A 21,574-nucleotide genomic window follows, 5' to 3' on the forward strand; every position below is an offset into this window, starting at 1 on the left:
TGTCATTGGTCTACTTTAGAAACACAGGATGAACAACAATCATCTGGATAATATACTTCATCCACCTTTTTTCCCCTATGTGGATAGACCAAATTCTTTTGAGTGATTATGCATCTTTTCCAGGTGCCTTTGTAGTGTTCTGGATCTTGATGAAATTAATATAATGTCCTTTGCAAAGGCAAACACATGGATCATCTCACTATACATAAGGAATCCTTCAATTTATATTCTACATTGATTCTCCTCAATCATGATGCCACCCCCCTTTAGTGAACACACATCTCCTTGCTTTGTGCCTTGCTTAATACCCATGATCCGAAGCAATAAACAAGGTTACTTTTGTAATATAGTTCAAGAAATCTTGATTGATTGGGATGGTGGTTGTGGGATACTGTGTTGGAGAAGAGCCTTTAAGGTGATATTTGCTCTGCTGAATACTATGTTTTTTATGTAAGCAGCAAATAATAAACACAGCAGAATCTTGCATCCTGTACATAATTCAGGAGGAAAAAAGTCTACTTTGGAATATTGCTTTCAAAAGTTTAATTAACTTCTTTCTGATTACTCTTATCAAGAATATACTTAATGTATGGGCAGCAGTTTTCATAATTTTATATGGATAGGAAAGTAGGCATATGGATCAATTGTTAATGTTTTCTTAATTATCTTTCTCTGCTTATATATACTTGAACTAATTTGGTTGCTTTTTCTTTCTTTTTCCTCTCTTAAGAACCTGAATTAGTTTAAAATAGTTCCTTTGAAAACAAATATCAAACCAAATATTTTTAAGCTAATTTTACATACCATTCTTTCTCTGGGCTTTATAAGGTAATATTGCTCATATTCTTTCAATGTGGAATACAAGACTGAATGAAATGAGATGAAATTCAATAGGGATAAATGATATGGCTACAAAACATTACATAAGTTTGTGATTAAGGAGATAAGGTACAATAACAGTTCTACTGAAAACTGATTTGGAGGTTTTATTGACCTATAAGTTCATAATAGCTAACATTTATATTGTGTACATTATGTGTTAAGCACTGTGCAAATATTATTTCATTAGATCCTTATAATAACTCTGGGAAACTGGTGCTATTTTTGTTATTCTCATGTTTTTTACAGTTGAGAAAACTAAGGCAAATAGAGATAAAGTGACCTGTCCAGGGTTACAGAGCTCATAAGTGTCTGAGGTCACATTTGAACTCAAGTCTTTCTGACTCCAGAGTCAGCTTTCCATCCACTGCCATTCACAGGGAATACTTCTTGTCATGCATTACCTACTGAATCTTTTCCATCATACTAGCAACTATCCAAATGATCAAAATATATCTTTTTGTGTTATGCCCTGTTTGATGTTTTTGGTTAGAGAGTCACTGAATATGATGACTGTTTTTTTCCTGTTGTCATATCTCCTGGGAGACATATTTTGTTTTACTAAATCAAAATATTTTTCATTATCCACAAATAACATGCCCCATTGGATCATGTATTCTTTATGTGTTAGTTAATTGTGATATGGTAAATATTCATTGCTGAATATTCTTGTGAAAGCCTATTTATTTCCACTAATAAACTCATCAAAATGCCCTCAATTTGCATAAAGATATTTCTTGTAATGTTTCTATAAATATGGGAGAGCAGGCAAGTAGTTGTTTCTGAGTTCTGTAGGTCACTTTCTTTTGGTTGGAAAAAGTCCAACATTTTTCTTGCCTTTAATATCTTCATTTCCTTCAAATACCTGGACTGTATGCCAATCCTTCAATGTCTCATAATTGTTGAATTGTCTCTGTAATGGCTCTTCTCTACAGTATTTTGTTCAATTAAATTTCTTTCCCCATCTTCATGTTCTTAATAAGCATACCTAGGACTGTATTATTTTAGACCAAAAATGGTGGTTCCATTGTCCTTGGTGAGGAAAACAAATTGATAAAATAACTTTTACAAATCTTTTCCATTTTTTCGTCAGCTTTTTGTTCTTTTACTACTTTTATCTTGTATAGAGTGATTGAGTAAAATGAGAAAAATAAACAGGAAAAAGGAAGCGATGCAATAGGGAATATTGTTGTTTTCTTTTGTACAAAAGAAAAAAAAAGGTACCAAGAGAGGAAGGAAAAAAGATAAAGAACAAAAGATCTCTTAATCTTGATTCTCTCATCTGACTTGGGGGGTGAACCCTTTTTGGAATCCTAAACCAGCACTTAAGTAGAGGTTACTAGAAACTCTCAGTTGACTAAGACCTTAACATCCTTACCATCCCTTGTAACAAAGGAAAAAGAGTGCTCTTGATTTATTTTCTGATGTATGTTTCAGTACATGTTAGACAGTCAAAGTATCCTGAAACACAGCACTTAGGTATTTTCTGAAAGTTAATTGGCTTTATTTTTTGTGACTTTGGTTGTCAGTTTTGTCAATATTTTCAATGATTGGCTGGCTTCCCTAATAGAGGAAAGTTTAAAACTGCACATCCATTTAAAAATACTTCAACACCATCAGTAATGGGTAACATACTATTTTAGAAGTCAGCTAGAGTCTATATTATTGATTAGCTCTAAGCTTCTTAAAAGTTTTTTTTTTCCCTCCCTAAAGGTGACTTACGTGTTTGAAGGAGTCAATGGCAGTACAGCCCATGAGGATTTCTGTGGACACAGTGGAATAATAAACCCTGGTGATTTGCAGGTATGGCAAAGAAAAAGGAATTACTGACAGTTTAATGTTGAACTATTAATTTATCTGTAGGTTTAGGTTCCACAGCCTTAAAAAAGTTTCTTGGTCCTGCTTAGGAAAATGTTAAATCTCAACTGTTGTGATGTATCATATCAATATTACCAATAAAATTGTTTAGCAAATTTGTTGGTAAAGTTGATACAATACCATCTCAACACAGTGTCTTCAGGGATTATTTTAATATTTTACTTAAATGATAAGCATATTTTGATAATTTTTTAAATCCGTGCAATTTTACAGACAAGTGACAAAGACAACTGCCCTCTTTTCAACCACCACTTCTGTCCCCATGTCCAAAGACAAGGCATCATGACCAAACTCTTACATTTCTCCCTGTGAGTTAGTATTTAACCTGAAATATGGGCAAGAAACTAAATATGACTTTAGCTATATCAGTAGAAGTAAAATGTCCAGATCCAGGAATATAATGACTCAATATATTCTAGACTGCTCAATGCACTTCTAGTTTGGTTCTGGCCACAACATTTTAAGAGAAGGATATTGGAGACATATAAAAGAGTAACCAGGATGGCAAAAAATCAAAGAACCATGGAATAATAGAGTTAGATCTGGGAAAAAAACCTAGATGCCATCTAGTTCATTCTACCCATCCCTATTCTACTTGAAAAAATTCAAGCCCAAGAAAATTAAAATGATTTAATTAAGGTTACTCAGGAAGTCTATTCTGGTTTCCTCTAAATTGAGGTTCAACACTTCCTACTACACTGTGGACTATGTTATATGAAGAATAGTTGAGGAAAATGGAGACGAGATGACTTAGGAAAACATGATTACTTTCTTCAAATGTTTCAAAATCTATTAGGGGCAATACAGAATGGGATGAACTTATGTTCAAGTATAAGGTAGATGAATATATGTCAAGGATGTAGACAGAATCCTGGAATTATGGGGGGAACTGGATTGGATTACTTCCTAAAGTGAATAAAATGATTTGTTTTCTTAAAAATTGAATTAAAAATCTTTTTTAATTATTTTGTTCTGGGTGTTGGGGCCATTTGGATATTGGCTCAACTTTTTTCCTCATTGTTTTTTCTGAAATTTTGTTCATAGTGGATGACTGCTGGACGTGGGATCTTACATGCAGAAATGCCTTGCTCAGAGGAAATTGTTCATGGTCTACAACTCTGGGTCAATTTGAGAAGTTCAGAAAAGATGCTGGAGCCCCACTATCAAGGAATGAAATGTGAAGAAATCCTCAAACCCAGTAAGAATGGTGTAACAATATCTGTCATCTCAGGAGAAGCTCTAGGAGTCAAGGTAAAGTGTTCTTGGAAGTGATTTACAAATTTTGGTCTTTCAAGGCTATGCCTGTCTATATCATTTTAATTATTTGAGAGTTAGTCAAATTCAGTGATGTCAAATTCAAATAGAAACGAATTCCTGCAGACTGCATGATGTCTTAGAAAAGCACAACTTAATATTATTTATCTTGTATTTTCTTTTTGTTTACTTTGTTAAACATTTCTTAGTTATATTTTCCTTAGGTTCAGCCTTGAGATTTTGATGCCTCTGGTCTAATTCCCATCATATCACCACTTAGAATTCAAGTGGCTTTAGAAACCAAGGTTAATTGGAACCCTCCAATATGCAGAATTATTATTATTATAATACTGATTTATCTTTACAGTAAAGACTTAATTTTTTAAAAAATTCTTCCAGAATATGACACAGAATGAATAGAGATGTAGTCATCTTCCTAGATTTGAGTTCTTACATAAAGAAAATTAATTTTTATTAATGATGACTATAAAAGATTAAATTATAAATTACTTAGAGAGGGAAAATGAACTCACATATTTGGGGAAGATTTTTTCAGAAAGAGAACTTCGATGAATCAGAAAATCCACTTAATCTGAGCACTCTGTTGCCAAGTATTCAGATAGATGGACAGATAAACAGATAACTAGAGCATATATTAAATGCTTTGACTTGTGGCAGAGCTAAAAGGATATAGGTATAATTAAGCATCTCTATCAGCAGTCCACCCTTTTTTTATGATAAGCCAATGTGCTCAGTTTATTGAGGGAGGAGAATGGGGATTGGAGAGTGATGATAGATTATGAGAGCAAAAATTAAGGGTGGCGATGATTATGGCAGATAGTAAGAATAGATTAGTGCCTAGTTGTGAGCCACTGATCTTGCTGTACCACTCTAATGTGATAATGAGACAGGTAAGAGCATTGGCTTTATGTAGATCACCAGTATTTGAAGGTGTATATCATAGAATAGAAGAGCTAATCTTTCACCCTCTCCATGGCTCAACATTATTGAAAGTCACTTGAAATAACAATGAGCTGTAGAGAGAGGAATAATAGCAGCAAGGTGTAGCTCCAACCTCATTGTCAATCAGTTCATCTGTCAGAGTCAGAAAGTTGATAATATTTGATTCGGAAGCCCTCATCCTTTCTTGCTTTTGTTCCTTATTCCAGCTGAAATATAACTTGCCCACCATATAATAAACAAATATTTATTGTATCCTTACCACAAATAAGATGAAATCAAATAATAAGATAATATTTTTAAATGTCTGGCATATGACCCTTAATAAATGCATGTGTCTTTTCTCCTTCCCCTCCCACTGTGACTTTCTACTTCTCCTGGGGAACAAAAATGTTCTTTAGTTCAGAGAAAGATTCTGCAGAAAAATAGTTCTATCGATAGCTAACCTAAACCACTTACACAGAACCATTAGTACATATATGGAACTTTGTCTTTTTTAATTATCTTGGATCCAATTCTATTGTTTTATTCTAGAACAATTGCCTCGTTTAGGAACGTTCTCTCTGAAAAGGAAGAGAAGTTTATTTGAGACCTCCCCACTAGAAGCACCTAAAGTACCCAACTGCTAGGATGAAATTAGATACTGCTAGGAAGGAGGAGGAGGGGGGAGGAGGGGGGAGGAGGAAGAAGAAGAAGAAGAAGAAGAAAGAAACAAGAACAAGAAGAAGAAGGGAGAAGAACAAGAACAAGAAGAAGATGAAGAAGAACAAGAACAAGAACAAGAAGAAGAAGAACAAGAACAAGAACAAGAAGAAGAAGAACAAGAAGAAGAAGACGAAGAAGAAGAAGAACGAAGAACGAAGAAGGAGGAAGAAGGAGGAGGAGGAGAAGGAGAAGTAGTAGTAGTAATAATAGCAGTGGGAGTGGAGGGGAGTGGGAGTGGGAGTGGTAGAAAGCAGAACTAATAATTACAGGTAACATTTTGAAGAACTCTAAGATCCAACACAAAACAGCTCTGTAATCTTGTAATCAAAAGCAAGGATTGTAAGCCAGAGATATGTTTTAACTTTGTACAGACCACTTAGTTCCTTAAAAATGGATTGTTAGGGGGCAGCTAGGTGATGCAGTGGATAGAATATTTGCTCTGGCGTCAGGACCTGGATTCGGATCCAGCCTCAAACACTTAATAATTGCCTAGTTGTGTGACCTTGGGCAATTAAAAAAAAATGAATTGCTAGTTAACTCAGTGGATGGAGCAATGACCTAGAGTCAGGAAGTCCTGAGTTCAATTCCAGCCTCAGACTTAAGTTGAGATACCCTGGACAGGTTATTCTGCCTCACTTTCCTTAATCTAAAATGGGGATTAAAAATAGTACCTAATACCCATAGTTGTAGTGAGGATCAAATGACAAAATAACTGTAAAATGATTAAGACAGGGCCTGGGACATAGTAGGCTTAATAAATGTTGATTGATTGACTGACTAGTAGGTCTGACTTTAAGGTTATTTAGAAAACTGAGGTTAAGTGACCTGCCTAGAGAATGTACATAATATGTTTTGGAGGAAGGACTTGAATCTGGGTCTTCTAGATCTCCCCCTATCTATGCCATCTTGCCTCTTCTGTGTTTCCATATAGCTATGAATTATGATCTTGGGCAAGTCACTTAACCCTATTGCCTTGCAAAAACAAAACAAAAAACAGAAGGGGCATTAGAGACCTAGCTTCCTGGAAAAGAAATTGGCCTGCTATTACAATTTTTTTTTAAAAAGGATAATAGAACAGAATCAGTGTTGTGCTGATTTTCATGAAATAATAAAAGACCGAGAGAAAGGCTTCAAGTTTGTTGGGAAGATCATTATAAAGGATTTATGAATAAACATGAATAACTAGATAGGATGAGAAAATATTAATAAGTTATGATCTCCACTGATGAAGAGAGTACCACGATTGATAAGGTCATGGATCCATGGAAGTTTCTAGTTTGCTGGGGAGATCTTTATAAAGGATTTATGAATAAACATGGATAAGTAGGTCACTCAGGATGAGAATATATGAACAAGTTGTGATATCCACTGATGAAGAGTACCAAGACCGATGAGGTCAATGATCCATGGAAGTATATGCACATATAGAATGATTAATTATAGTTTTAAGTGCAAAAATAAATCTGATATATCTTTGTGTCAAGTTTCTATTTCTGTGATAAAGCTCTAATTTGTAAGACACAAGAAACTGAGTCAATAAGAATAAGAACTATTCGTTTACTTATAAATGCTCTAAAGATATGAATAGGCAATTTTCAGAGGAAGAAATCAAAACTATCAATAGCCATATTTTAAAAATACTCTGTTATTAATAATTAGAGAAATACAAATTAAAACAATTCTGAAATACAAACTTATCCTCATCTCCTTGGATAAAATGACTAATAAAGGAAAATAACAACTACTAGAGTAGCTGTGGGGAAAACAATACATTACTGCACAGTTGATGGAGCTGTGAATTAGTCCAACCATTCTGGAAAACAATACTAGGTCTGTAATCCAAAGAAGTCAAGGGAAGAGGTAAAGGACCCATGTCTACAAAAATATGTATAGCAATTCTTTTTGTGGTGGCAAAGAATTGGAAACTGAAGGGATTCCTTTCAATTATAGAATGCCTGAACAAATTATGGTATATGAATGCAATGGAATATTTCTATGCTTTAAAAAATAAGGAAGGATGATTCCAGAAAGACCTGGCAAGTCCCATTAGAGTCTGCACTTTACTAAAATAGTCTTTCAGAACACAGATTACCCCTATTATACAAGGAAGCACAGGAGTAGGAGCCTTATGACCTAACTCTTAGAGTTAGGTCTTCAAAAGGACAGTCTTCATTTACAAAGAAGTTTAGCAAAGATTTCAAATAGTTACCTCAAATGCAAATTGTTTAATCCTCTGTAAAAACCTATGTTCTGATTTATCTTATAAGATCATCCACTGATCATCCATAAGTTTATAAAACCAGACTCTCATTTCATAATCACTGAAATAACACTTGCCTGCCATTCTGAAGGTAAATGCAGCCTTTATAATGCCCATGAGCATATTCTTTTTTTTTTTAGATTTTTTCAAGGCAATGGGGTAAGTGGCTTGCCCAAGGCCACACGGCTAGGTAATTATTAAGTGTCAGATGTCGGATTTGAACCCAGGTACTCCTGACCCCAAGGCCAGTGCTCTATTCACTGTGCCACCTAGCCGCCCTCATAAGCATATTCTTACTAAATTTTTCTTTGCCTGTCACTGGAAAAATGATTATGTTTAAATGTTCTAATTTTGTTTGTTATCTAGGAAATTTATGGGGAATTGTTAAAAACATAGAACAGGATATTAATAGAATCCCTGCTATCTTTGGTCTAACAAATATTATAAATTTATGACTGTTTTAGGGAAAAATCCTTTCAAAGGTTCACTGTATTACAATAATATAGCAAGTGCAAAGGAGAGCTCCCCACCCCAAATATGAGAAATTTGAGAGCTATCACTTTTATTTGAAGGGAATTGGGGAAGACTTCATAAATTTTGAGAGAATTTCAATAGGGAAATAAGGAAGGGTTGGAGAGCAAAAAGCATGAATGGATAGGGCAACGAACAGGGAGAAAAAATGAGAGTGGCCCAGAATGGAAGTAGTAGTATCAGGTAAAATTAGACAACTAGGCTGGATCCAAATTGTAGAAGGACCTATATGGTGAAATAAGGAACTTATTTTGCTAATAAGTTGTTTGATAGGTAACAGAGGGTCAGCAACGATTTCTGAATGGTAATATGATTAGGGTAGTCCATTAAGAAGATTAAAGCTAACAAACTGTAAAACATAGAATGAAAAGAAGTAATACCAGAGGCAGGAAGACCAGTTAGAAGACTTAGAACAGTCCATGTGAGAAGTGAAGAGTCTGACTTAGAGTAGTTGCCTTAGATTTGAAACATCAGGTCAATAGCCCTTATTGTGCTAATCATTAGGGAAAGAAATGATGATGTTTGTCTTTGGTTCTCAATGAATACCATGACCTCCCTCTTGAAGAAGCACATGAATTGGATTTGAGTGAGAGGTTGCTGTGCTAAGTCACAAACCTCACTTTCTCCTCTGGGGCCATCTGGAGTCAGTGACCAGATATGAATCAGAATGACTGAAGATGGCCCTGGATGTGAGGCAAACAGGGTTAAATGACTTGTCCAAGATCACACAGCTAGTAAAAGTTAAGTCTGAGAGGCTGAATTCAAACTCCCACCCTCCTGACTCCAAGATCAGTGCTGTACCCACTGTGCCACCAACTACCCTGGGAAAGGAATACAAACAGAAAGAAAAAATCCCTACCCTCAAAGAGCTCACTTTCTAATGGGAGAAAATAGCACATGAAGGAAAAGGGGAAGAAGGGTACTCCCATGGAGTGGCATGGTAGAAAATGTCTTGAGAATCTAGGAACCCAGAGTGGAAAGGTTTCTGTGGAAATGGCCTGGAGAATCTGGAGTGCATCCTGGAGAGGAATGAATATATGATTGGCTTGAGAGTACTCCTTACAAAGGAGATTCTGGGAGGAACAAGCCAATCAGAGGAAGAGGCCATAGGAGCAAAAGATACTTCCAGGGTGGGAAGTCTAGAGATGGAATGACCTTCAAGAGTAAAAAGAATTCTATCAAGGTGGAGAAGTTTGAGAGAGTTAGGAATAGAGTCCAAAGTGGGATCCAATACAAGAAATGTGGTAGAAGGATGCTAAGTACTGGATAGAGCACTGACCTTGGAGTTAGGGGGGACTTGGGTTTAAGTTTGGTCTCAGACACTTACTAGCTTTGTGACCCTGGGCAAGTCACTTAATCCTGATTTCCAAGAAAGGAAGGAAGGAAGGAAGGAAGGAAGGAAGGAAGGAAGAAAGAAAGAAAGAAAGAAAGAAAGAAAGAAAGAAAGAAAGAAAGAAAGAAAGAAAGAAAGAAAGAAAGAAAGAGAGAGAGGGTACAATGGCAAGAAGGAAGGAAAGAAGGAAGGAAGGAAGGAAGGAAGGAAGGAAGGAAGGAAGGAAGGGATAGTAAAAGAAAGAAAGAAAATTTATTGAAGATGGAATTGACAAGGATTCGGAAAATTATTCCATATGAGAGGCAAAAAGAAAAAAGAACAGTCTGAGATCACTTTAAGATGAGGAACCTGGGTCCTTCTCCCAGAGACAGATTCTGGGGAGGCCAGGGATGAAAGTTACACAAAATAAGTAAGCCCTGTCTATGATCTATCCCTAGGAAACTCACAAATCAATGAGGTTACAGATTCATTTGATTATCAAAGTATTCTTAATAGGTAATTAGGGGACATTGGTACAAATTAGGATCCCACCATAAACCTGCTAGCCAGAGATCTTCTCCAAAACCCCTTTTAAAGATCACTCAGAGGCTGGTGATAGAAACTACAGAAATACAGACATAAAAAGACAAGTTTTAATGATGTCAGATGGGACATGTTGAGTTTGAGGAGCCAATAAAACATCTATCTGGAAATAGCTATGAGACATTAGGGAAATTTGAACTGGATATCTGGGGAATCGTTGGGTCCAGATAATTTGATGAGTTATTTGCTCATTAAGACAGTGTCTTTTATACAATGGGACTAAATTTCTACTAAGCTTTTTGTAAGAAATTCTAAAATTTTATAACAGAGTTTCATCCATTGAACACTGATTCTCTTCTTTCCTCATTGCAGTTGTGAATTATGTTACTATATAAATATGAGATTCAGTAAGTGTATGATTTTCACAGGTGAGGACATTCCTTTCCAATGGACTAGTAAAGAATAATTTCTTCAATTAAGAGGGAAGGACAGAAGAAAGAAGAAAACATTTATTAGATACTCTTTATGTATTAAGCATTTTGCTAAGGGATTTATAAATCATCATTTGATCATCACAACTTTGTGAAGTGATCTTATATCACTCCCAATTTTACAGTTTAGGAAACTAAGACAAGTGACCAGTCTAGGGTTGCATGACTGGTAAATATCTGAGGCCAGATTTTAACTCATCATTCTGACTCCAGAATTATTAAGAAAAGCACATATGGTATTGATCACACATATACCCAATAGTAACAGCTCTTTGTTGCCTTTGAAATTTTCATCAGCAAGTTCATGGCTTTGTCTTGAGCAGGACTGTAAAGTATTCTCTTGATAGCAGTAAATGTGAGTGTTGGTACAATTCTGGATGCAGCCAACACCAGCTGTGGTTGCAAATAAGTCAATGTGAAATAACACTTGCATTCTAGAAACGGATCTTTAGAAGCTCTATTTTTGTCATTTGTTTGAGGAAAGCAATGGCTTCTGAAGTGATTGAATGTCACCATCAGAAATCAGGTCTTTGAAGTCTATGGTTTCATACTTCATCTTTCTTTTCAATAGGCATCTTTGTGGACAGCAGATATATATACACACAAAACCCTAATCTCATCTCTAAGGAATAAAAAGATGTTTTAATTATTGAGATAATTTAATTATTATCTTATGTTTCCTTCTGATAGTACTCTCTTTCTTTCCTATTCTCTGTTTCTGTATGGACTTAAACTATCTGACAAATGAAGCTAGCACTTTTCTATTGGTCCCAAATGTGGAATGAATGGCATTTTTGCAAGACAAAAGAGGAGAGACATACTATTCTGGTACCATCATCTAGAAAGTTTGCCTGGTTCAAAGGATTTTTTGTTGAATTCCCTCTTTGAAGAGTTAATTGTCAGAGTCAAGGTAGTTTATTCAGGTTCTGTGAGTTTGATATTCTCTTTTATATCTTTGTTGTGGTTTTATGTCATACCCTTTCATTGACTCATTTATAACTTTTTGGTGTGTGTGAGTGTGTATGTGTACACTTAGCACTATGAAACAATTACATCTGGTATAGGAAATCATTTATGAAATTGATTTTGATTTGATTTAAGATTTTTTGTAATTGACATCTCAAGGTCATTGCATATAGGATTGATTTCATAGATAAGTAAACAGAGACTCGTGCTGTTTGATGGGTGTCCACCTACTCCCTCCCAATATTTTCCTATTCTTGTATGTTACATTTCTTAAAATTTCTACCATTGGTCACATCTGTTCCTCTGTTCAATACTCTGAACATTTTCATTGGCTAGCACCTATGCCTGGAATACCTTTCCTGTTCATCTCTGCTTCCTATCTTCCCTAACTCAAGTATCAGTTAAAGTCACAATTTTTATAAGAAACCTTCCCTGGTTCTCCTTAATCTTTATGCCTTGTCTCTGATTTGCCCCACATTTTTCCAGTATATATCTTGTTTCTAAATATTTAATAGTTTTGTACCCTATCTCCCCAATTTTACTGTGAGCTCCTTTTTTGTGTCCCCCAACACTTAGTACAGTCACTTAATAAATTACTGGTTGAGTGACTGACCTTTTTGGAGATAAAACATTGAAGAAACTGATTAAAATGCTAGTACTGTCTAGCATACCTTTAGCCCTTATGAACTGTTAATTGAAATTAATTCATCAGATTACTTGGCACGTCATCTGATAGGAACCTGAGGGAATGAGATACAGAATAGGTGTACTTTCATGTATGTAGTGATACTGGGAGGGGAGGCAAGAAAAGGAGGAACAAGGGGCAAGAAAAAAGGAGCAATTTAGAGCACAGGTGTCAAACCTTTTACCATTTCTGTGGCCCAGATCAGATTGAAATGCAATGGATAAAAAGACAATAAAATAAATAAAAATACAATATTATTGTTGTTCAGTCTTGTTCAACTTTCTGTAGTCCCATTTGGGATTTTCTTGGCAAAAATTATTGGAGTAGTTTGCCCTTTCCTTCTCTAACACTTTTTATAGATGAGGAACTGAATCAAATGGGATTAAGTGACTTGCCCAGGATCACACCATAGCTTGTGTCTAAGACTGAATTTGAACTAAGGAAGCTAAATCTAGTGTTCCATCTACTACACCACCTAGCTGTTAAAAATACAATAGTAGGGGCAGCTAGGTGGTGGCTAGGTGGCGCAGTGGATAAAGCACCAGCCCTGGAGTCAGGAGTACCTGGGTTCAAATCCGGTCTCAGACACTTAATAATTACCTACCTGTGTGGCCTTGGGCAAGCCACTTTAACCCCATTTACCTTGCAAAAACCTAAAAAAAAAAAATAGAAAACAGGCAACTAGAATAGCACAGTGGATTGAGCATTGGGTTTAGAATCAGAAAGAGCTCTTTAATGAGTTCAAATTCAGCCTAGATTCAAATACCATTCTCTGTCTGCTATTAGGTTCTTGTGGGCAGGGATTATGTTTTATCTTTTTTTTAAATTCTTAGTGCCTAGCCCCAGAGTTTCATGTTAAATCACAACAAATCAAACAAACAACAACACAACCAATTTTCATTTATATAGCACTCCAAAATTTACAAAACACTTGACCCAGATCTAATTTGAGCTTCACAACAACCCTAGGAAATGAGTAGAACAAGAGTTATGTTCCCATAACTTGGAGAAGGAAATAGACTCAGGAAGGTGACTTGCCCAAAGTTATACAATTAATAAGTGGGAAAGGCAAGATTTAAATTTACAATTTCTGACTGGTAGATGACATTATTGATGAGGTGGTTGCAGGTTCTATAGTTGGGGGTGAGGTGGGATAGGACTTTGAATCCTTGGCATCTGATTGAGGGCATAGAACATCTAGTAGTGTTGGACGTGAAGGAAAAAAGAGGGAAAAATAAATAGGAATGTAGAGTCACTAAAAACAAACTCCTTAAAAATTTTGCCAAGAGCTAGTTTTAGAGATGGTATCACAATGGCTAAAGCCTGGGTTTGGAGTCAGAGACCCCAGCTCTTTTTTTTTTTTTTTTTTTTAGGTTTTTACAAGGCAATGGGGTTAAGTGGCTTGCCCAAGGCTACACAGCCCGGTAATTGTCTGAGGTCGAGTTTCAATTCAGGTATTCCTGACTTCAGGGCTGGTGCTTTATCCACTGCATCACCTAGCCACCTGGAAACCCCAGTTCTAATGTGAATTCTGACACTTAGTAGCTATGAGACCCTAGACAAGTCACTTAACCTACTTTGCCTCAATTTTCTCACCTGCAAAATGAGCTGGAGAAGTATCATTGCCAAAAAAAATCTCAAATGGAATCACAAAGAGTAGGGCGTGACTGAACAGCATTAATAAGATCTGGATATGAATGTCTTTTATAAGATCTTATTCTGACTGTAAATAAATTAAGGTAAGGAAGAGATGTTCTGCAATGAGGCAGGCCAACACTCCTGACATGCTGGGTGTTATAAAGAAGTATAATGTTGTCCAGAAACTGTTGTTCCTTAATAACTCTCATGATCTGAATTTCATACAAGGCAAGCTGATCCTCTGGAGAAGGTCCAGCACGAACCACTGAAAGTGGAATTGTAATCACTGTCAATGTGCAGGCCAGAATTGGTAAAACATTTCTTAATTAGAAGTGTTTAAAAAAATATGCCCATGTGAACATGACTCACTTTTTCAGTCTTGTTTATTTTAACTAGGAGCACAGAAGGGAAACTAATATGGTAACTTCAAACAACCTGTTTCAGAGCTACACTATTCTTGGCATGCCTAGTTGACACTTCATTTAGAAGTAGGAATTTTCAAATAAACAGTCATGAAAGACCTGAGGAACCTTGTTGTACAAAAAGTTGATTTTGCCTGAGGCACTCCACTAATCTCAGGAATGACATTCTCCTTGTAAAACAAGAGGGTGCCAGATGTTTTTATGCCTTCAAGATGTAACTGCTGACCTGTTCACCTAGGAAGCATATTCCAGAAACACCAAACAGGGCCTTCTCCACAAGAAGAGAAATTAAGGATAAGAATTATGTGGAAGCTATACCTTGTAGGTATGCATATAAGGCACAAGTCACATCCTGTGTCATTCAGGGGTTCTTCAGCCAAGTCATCAGACCACAGAGAAAGAAAACTCAGAATAGAAATATAATTATAATAATATATAAATAATATATCACTTTTGTTGAAGACATGATGGGCTATTGGAATAGCAGTTGGATTTCTACTATAAAAATTTGCATCTCATTTTGTATATCTGTGTATATGTGTGCTGGGGGCGGAGCATTATGAGTGTTGACTAGACTTATGAATTATTCAGTGTAAGAGAATTCCCAGTGAGGAACTTCTTCTACCAGAACATATAAACTATACCTTCCAATTGTACATGCATAGATAATTATGAATACACATGTATGGACTTTTATGTGTATGTATGCACACAAATATAGGTAGGCATACAAAATGAGACACACATTTTTTATACATGCTTTCACATGTGCATGTCTGCTATCAATCCTTGCTGTGGAGAGTATAAGGATAACAAGCACTTCCCTTCCCTCAGATATACCCCCTAGGGGAATGGGTAGAATTGATTCTCCCTCAAGAAATAGATACTCAGAGTATAAGTATCAAGGTGACACACTTAGAATAAATTAGAGCTCCTTGAGAACAGGGACTGTCTTGTGCCTCAATGCTCAGCAAAGTCTGACACACATATTATAATGTTCTTGGTTGACTAATATGAATAACTAAAACAATTTAAGTAGTATCTAAACTTAGTTTTCTTATGACTGTCTAAGAATTCTTTCTTCAGTATCATTCTGAGAACTTACCATTTTTCCTATGATTTTCTTTTAACTTTCTGCATGGATTTGAGTCTCCTCTGACAGTTTTATTTGAATTATTTTATTATTAATATTGTCATTGTCATATTCTTTGCCCAGATTCCCTACACTCAGTCATTACAGGGCAACAAAATCAGTCTTTGCTTATCTCCCTTTACCCTCCATACTCTCCTCTCAATCCTTTTCCCACCAGACTTTTTAATTATATCTGTCATGAAATATTTTTAATGCCTGTAGATGGCTCTTTGGATTTGGCTTGTGAATTTTTCCAGAGTTAGATACTGATTTGAAGTTGCTTATTTTATAATGTATGTATGTATATGCATAGAGATAACTATACACAAAGATGTTACATACGTGTATATATACACACATAGATTGTATATTTGCATAAATATACATATAAGCAAACATATTAATATATCACTAAATTGAAGGTTTCAACTGGGGTTCCTTGTGAATGCCATTCAGCATTTCCTAATGCAGACAAAGTCAAGTCAGACAAATTGAATGTTGCTAGATAGGTAGAAGTCATATTCTGGGTTTTAAATACATTGCCCTGTAATATCCTAGCTGTCTACTGAAGACCAATGAAGTAGGATATTAGAAAAAAATACCAGAGCAGAAATCAGAAAAAAATTATCAAGAAAAATCAGTCAGAGTTTTAAGTTACTTCGCTAATACCATGTGCATTCCCCTCTAGCATCATACATATAACATTTACTGATTGAGGTCTTAGGTGATGGAATGATAATTAGGTGGTACAAATGGATTAACTGCTTTTTTTCTTTTATCATTGTCATGGTGTTCTGTTGCAGCCAAGCTCCATGCCTTATTTATCTTGGCCCCTTTAGCCTTTCCCCTATCATTTTCTATCCTTTATCTCATATCTTCTTTTCCTTGTGTTTTAGTCTTGGCCTCTATTCCTTCTTTTCAAGAACAGCATAGATTATAAATAAATATCTTGGACTTGCTTGTTTTCCAAGGTCTGAGACCCTAAGATGCTGATTAAACTGCATTATGTTAATAATTTTAAATGACTGAGTATTTCTTATTCATGGAGAGCCAAAGGTTAAATGCCTTCTACCAGAATCTTAGATAAATGTTTATAAACAATAGCTGGTAGCTCATAGATTTTATTTATTCCTTTAAAACAATGACATTTAAAGCAACTGTAATGATGTAGTTTAAAGAGAAGAATAAGGGGAACATTATTTTGTGATTATTCAGTTACTTCAGTTGTGTTTGGCTCTTTGTGACCCCATTTTGGGGGATGTCCTTGAGCGATTTGTCATTTTCTTCTCTAACTTATTTTACAGATTGTTACTGTTGTTATCAAAGAGGACCAATGACATGATGTTTTGACTTACAGAAACTGAAGCAAACAAAGTTATTTGCCCAGGATCACACAGCTAGTAAATTTCTGAGGTTGGATCTGAACCCGGGACATGAATTTTCTTGATTCCAGGCTCAGAGCTCTATCTATTATGAGGCCTTCCAGCAGTCCGAGGGGAATAATATAATAGTCTTTGAGTATTTAAAGTTATATGTAAAATGGATTAGACTTGTTTTACTTGGTCCTAGGAGATAGAACATAAAGCAATAGATAGAAGTTACAGGGGAAGATTTTAGCATAACATAATGGAACATTTCCCTCTAAATGTTTCCTGCTGAAAGAGGAAGAATGTATCCTAATAGTTTATTGGATTGTTCACAATCTCTCCTGCTGTCTCCTATGTTGAGTGGGAATTCTGTAACTGATAGAAAAAGGTCAGCAACAAGTAGATGAGCTTATTGCCTAGCACATTCCCATCTTTCAAGACTTTCCTTTTGCTTTTCTTCCCTTTATAATGACAAAGGTTTGAATTCTGGAACCAGGAAAATTATGTATTAAAAGGCTTAGACAAAAGAATCTTTTGTTATGCACTTTAGGATACCTCTTCTCTTAAGGTTTTCCCATCCTGAAAGGAGTCCATAAAGTTCTGAAGGAGTCCATAAAGTTAATAGTCTACTGTACATGTATTTACATTTGGGTCAAGATAGTAACCTATTAAAGGACATGACTTATGAGCAATATAAGGAAGGTCTCCCACCCTGAAAATATCTCCATGACTTATTAACCAATTGGATTTGCCTGGAAATTAGCCTGAAATTCCTCCATTAACTTTTTATCAAAAACTCTTTCATAATATGAAATACATTATTACTTTGGTTTGTTATGCCCACCCAGATGATCTGCAACATCAGTCTGTGATATAATGTATGTAAAAAGTTCTGGACTTAAAGTCAGGAGTGAGATTTGTAATCTCTTTGAAAACTTAACAGCTCTCACTCAGTCTTACAGACACTCAGAAAATGGGATAATAATACTTGCTTTAGCAATCTTACAAAGTAGTTGAAACAAAGTGCTTTGCAAATTTAAAAGTTTATATCTATATCCATTTAATCTCTCTCTATATATACATACACACATACATGTATTGTCTCAGTGATTTACAGCAGTGTTGTCAAAGGCAAATAGAAATGGGGCCACTAAACCATACATTACAATCCCAGAAGGCTGCATATTGACTTGGAAAATCACATATTAGTAGCTTTGTGCTCCCTAGATTTCTTTTGAGAGTCTTTTCAGTATTGCTTCTCTTATAGTTACTGACTGATAGTTTTCATACTTTCAATAGTTCCCTTAGCAGTCCTGTTGGATTCTACTCAAAGCCCATAATACCTGCCTTTCTCCATAGTTCCCAGTTGATGATGGTGGTTCCTTTTATGTAGGGGGACTAACTCTCCATCTCCAGAGCCTCATAGCTCAAAATGAATTCTGTTTAACATCATTTCTTGAACTTTACTTCCCAGTCTGGGTCTCACACACAAAAACTTTATCAAAGAACTATACATCTATTCTCTGTGCAAACCAATGGATTTTTCTCTATGATTCCATATTGCCTCTTTCCTTCTATTAAGTATTTGATGGCACAGTGAATAAGGCCTGGATCCTGGAAGATCTAAAGCTGGCATCAGACATTTACTAACTGTATGACTGTATGATCCTTGTATGATCTCACTTCAGTTTCCTCAACTTAAAATAGCACTTACCTTAAAAAAAAGTTGTTGTGAAGATCATATGATATATAATAGATATTATAAAATATAAATTTATATATAGAATAGATTTAAAATTATAAAATAAAATATTATAAAAATGTTTTACATAGGGCATGACATATTTATTGTTGTTCAGTTTTCAGTTTTCAGTCTTGTCCAATTCTTTATGACCCCATTTGGGGTTTTCTAAGTAAATATACTAGAGTAGTTTGCTATTTCTTTCTCCAAATCATTTTACAGATGAGGAAACTGAGACGAATAGGGTTAAGTGACTGATCCAGGGTACAGCCAGTAAGTGTCTGAGGCTGGATTTGAACTCAAGTCTTCTTGATCTAGGCTCGGCCCACTTATCAGCTTCACCTCTTAGCTGCTCCTACTTAACACAGAGTAGACACTAAATAAATACTCATTCCCTGGGCAATGCCTCATCACTCATGTTAGCATCCTCTAAGTGCATAGATTAAAATGAAGGTCTTGGGTACAGCTACTCTCTTCCTAATTTTCACTTCGGACATTAACTACAATTACAGTAATTGCTTCCTGACCACTGAAGAGAGTCATTCAAATTTGGCTGTTTCCTAAAAAGCTAGAGAAAGATAGAATCTGGGCAATCCTTTGGGAACTGCTTTCAGTCTATGAAGGAAAGATCTGGAGTCTCTGCTAAATCACCATTTGGATTCATATCTATGCTTTTAAGGACTTGAAATTTTATCTTTTTTTAAGCTATAAATATCTTTCAGGAAGAGTAATGGATCTTATTGATCATTTTTACTGAAGAATGAATGCCTCTATCAAATCATTTACCAGAAGGAGATTTTAGTAGGTAGGAATTTTTGGGTGCTCTCTCACAGAGGGAGTGAGTGGTTCCATGTACTGAGAGAGAGAAGTTTTGATTGTGGAATGACAATAAATCTCTTGATATCCATAATTATAGCTTTTGCCTGTGTCTTACCTGTAGAAACAGGTAATATATTTGAAAGTATTGCCTTTATTCACTAATTCAAAGTGGCCTCTAGATATAAGCTTTGAAACCTTACATCTCTAATACAGATCTCACAGCCTTTTTTTTCATTTTTGACCTTTTTTGATCCTTTTGACATTTCTATGGCCTTTCACATTTCTCTAGCTTTTGTCTGGGTAATCTCCCTCTTTTCATAGTTCCTTCCTCTCTTCTAGATTTGCTGGCTGCTGCTCTCTCCTCTTCTCTGTCTGATCATTCCTCCTCAGTATCCTTTGCTGAATCTTCCTTCCTTTTACATTATCTCATTTAATGATCTCATCAACTCCTATGGATTCACATATCGTTTCTATGCAGATGATTCTCAGAACCACTTATCCACCCAATGACCTCTCTCCTCATATCGCCAACTGCCTTTTGGACATCCTAAGATAGATGTCCTGCAGACATATGAAACCCAACATGGCCCAAACTGAACCTGTCCTCTTTCCGCCCAAACATTTCCCTCTTCAGAATTTTTCTATTAGAAGTCCTCAATGCTCTGAGATCATCCAGGCTGGTAGCCTTAGTGACATCCTCACACTCTCACTCTCACTCTCACCCCACATGTCCAATCTTGTTGCCAAATTTTATCTATTCCCTTCTCTCCATTCACCCACTACTACCATGGGACAGGCTTTTGTCACTCAATGCCTGTTCTACTGCCATAGTTTTCAAGTTGTTCTGCTTGCCTCAAATCTCTCCCCCATTCCATTCATCCTCCACTGAACCATCTAAGGAATCCTCTTTTTTTTAAAAAAAAAATTATCTTATTTTCAATTCATGGAAAAAAATTCATTTCCATAATCATTTCCAACAAAAAAAAAGATTGTGCAACATCTAAGGAATTTCTCTAAAGCATTTGTCTAGACATGTGACCTCTTCCTAAATGTCAATGACTCCCTATTTCCAGGATCAAATATGAAATCCTCTGTTTACTTTTTAAAGTGCTACATTGTAGAGGACTCCAAATATAAAAATACATTAAGAGGCTTTTATTTTATTGTAAAGACAGGAGGGAGCTATGAAAGATTTTTTAGTAAAGAAGATCACATAGTGACATTTGTGTTCTAGCCTGAAAGCAACAGGATCAATTAGGATGCCACTAGTATAATCCAGGTGAGAGGTAATAACTAGAATGGAAAAAAGTGCACAGATGCAAAAATTGTTGTGATAATTTAGCAAAGAAAAGTCAAGGATCGCTTTATTTAGCAGAGAGTCAAAGATAACTTTAAAATTCCAAACATGGATGACTAGAAAGATTATGGTGCCATAAATAAAAATGGAGGAGGAAAGAGTCTTGGGTGAAAACATAAGTTCCATTTTGTATATGATTGTTTTTAGATATATTCTTATTGGATATCCAGGTGGAGATGTTCAACATGCAGTTGGTTTTGTAGGAATGAATTCAGGAGAGATTGGAATGGTGATTATGTAGTTTCAGAAGGATGACCATTAAACCTGTGAGAGCTGAGGAGATAACCAAAGAAGATAGCATATAAAGAGAATGTTCAGTTGCTTCAGGCATTTCTGACTCATTGTGACCCCATTTGGGATCTTCTTGGCAAAGATACTGGAGTGGTTTGCCATTTCCTTCTTCAACTCATTTTATAGAGGAGATAAGTAGCTTGCCCAAGATCATACAACTAGTAAATTTCTGAGGTCAGATTTGAAGCCAGGAAAATGAGTTTTTCTAACTCAAAACTGAGCACCTACTTTCCCAGAGAGAGGATAAGGAACCTAAATTTGAACCTTAACAGACACTCAACTTTACTGGACAAGAGGAGGATTTGCAAAGGAGATTAAAGAAGGAACATCAGACAATGTCAGG

At 35.7% G+C, this 21,574-nt stretch overlaps 1 protein-coding gene across 2 annotated transcripts in view; it reads left to right on the forward strand.

Moving 5' to 3' along the window:
- PIR (pirin) overlaps positions 1 to 21,574 on the forward strand; it is a 112,078-nt gene that overhangs the window by 46,385 nt on the left and 44,119 nt on the right. For both annotated transcript variants that reach the window (XM_074192404.1, XM_074192403.1), the window contains exons 4-5: positions 2,593 to 2,682; positions 3,802 to 4,008. In XM_074192404.1, the coding sequence (XP_074048505.1) occupies positions 2,593 to 2,682; positions 3,802 to 4,008 (297 nt within the window). The remainder of the gene's footprint in view (positions 1 to 2,592; positions 2,683 to 3,801; positions 4,009 to 21,574) is intronic.

Source organism: Macrotis lagotis, chromosome 6 (genome assembly GCF_037893015.1).
Source record: "Macrotis lagotis isolate mMagLag1 chromosome 6, bilby.v1.9.chrom.fasta, whole genome shotgun sequence".
Taxonomy (NCBI): Eukaryota; Metazoa; Chordata; class Mammalia; order Peramelemorphia; family Peramelidae; genus Macrotis; species Macrotis lagotis.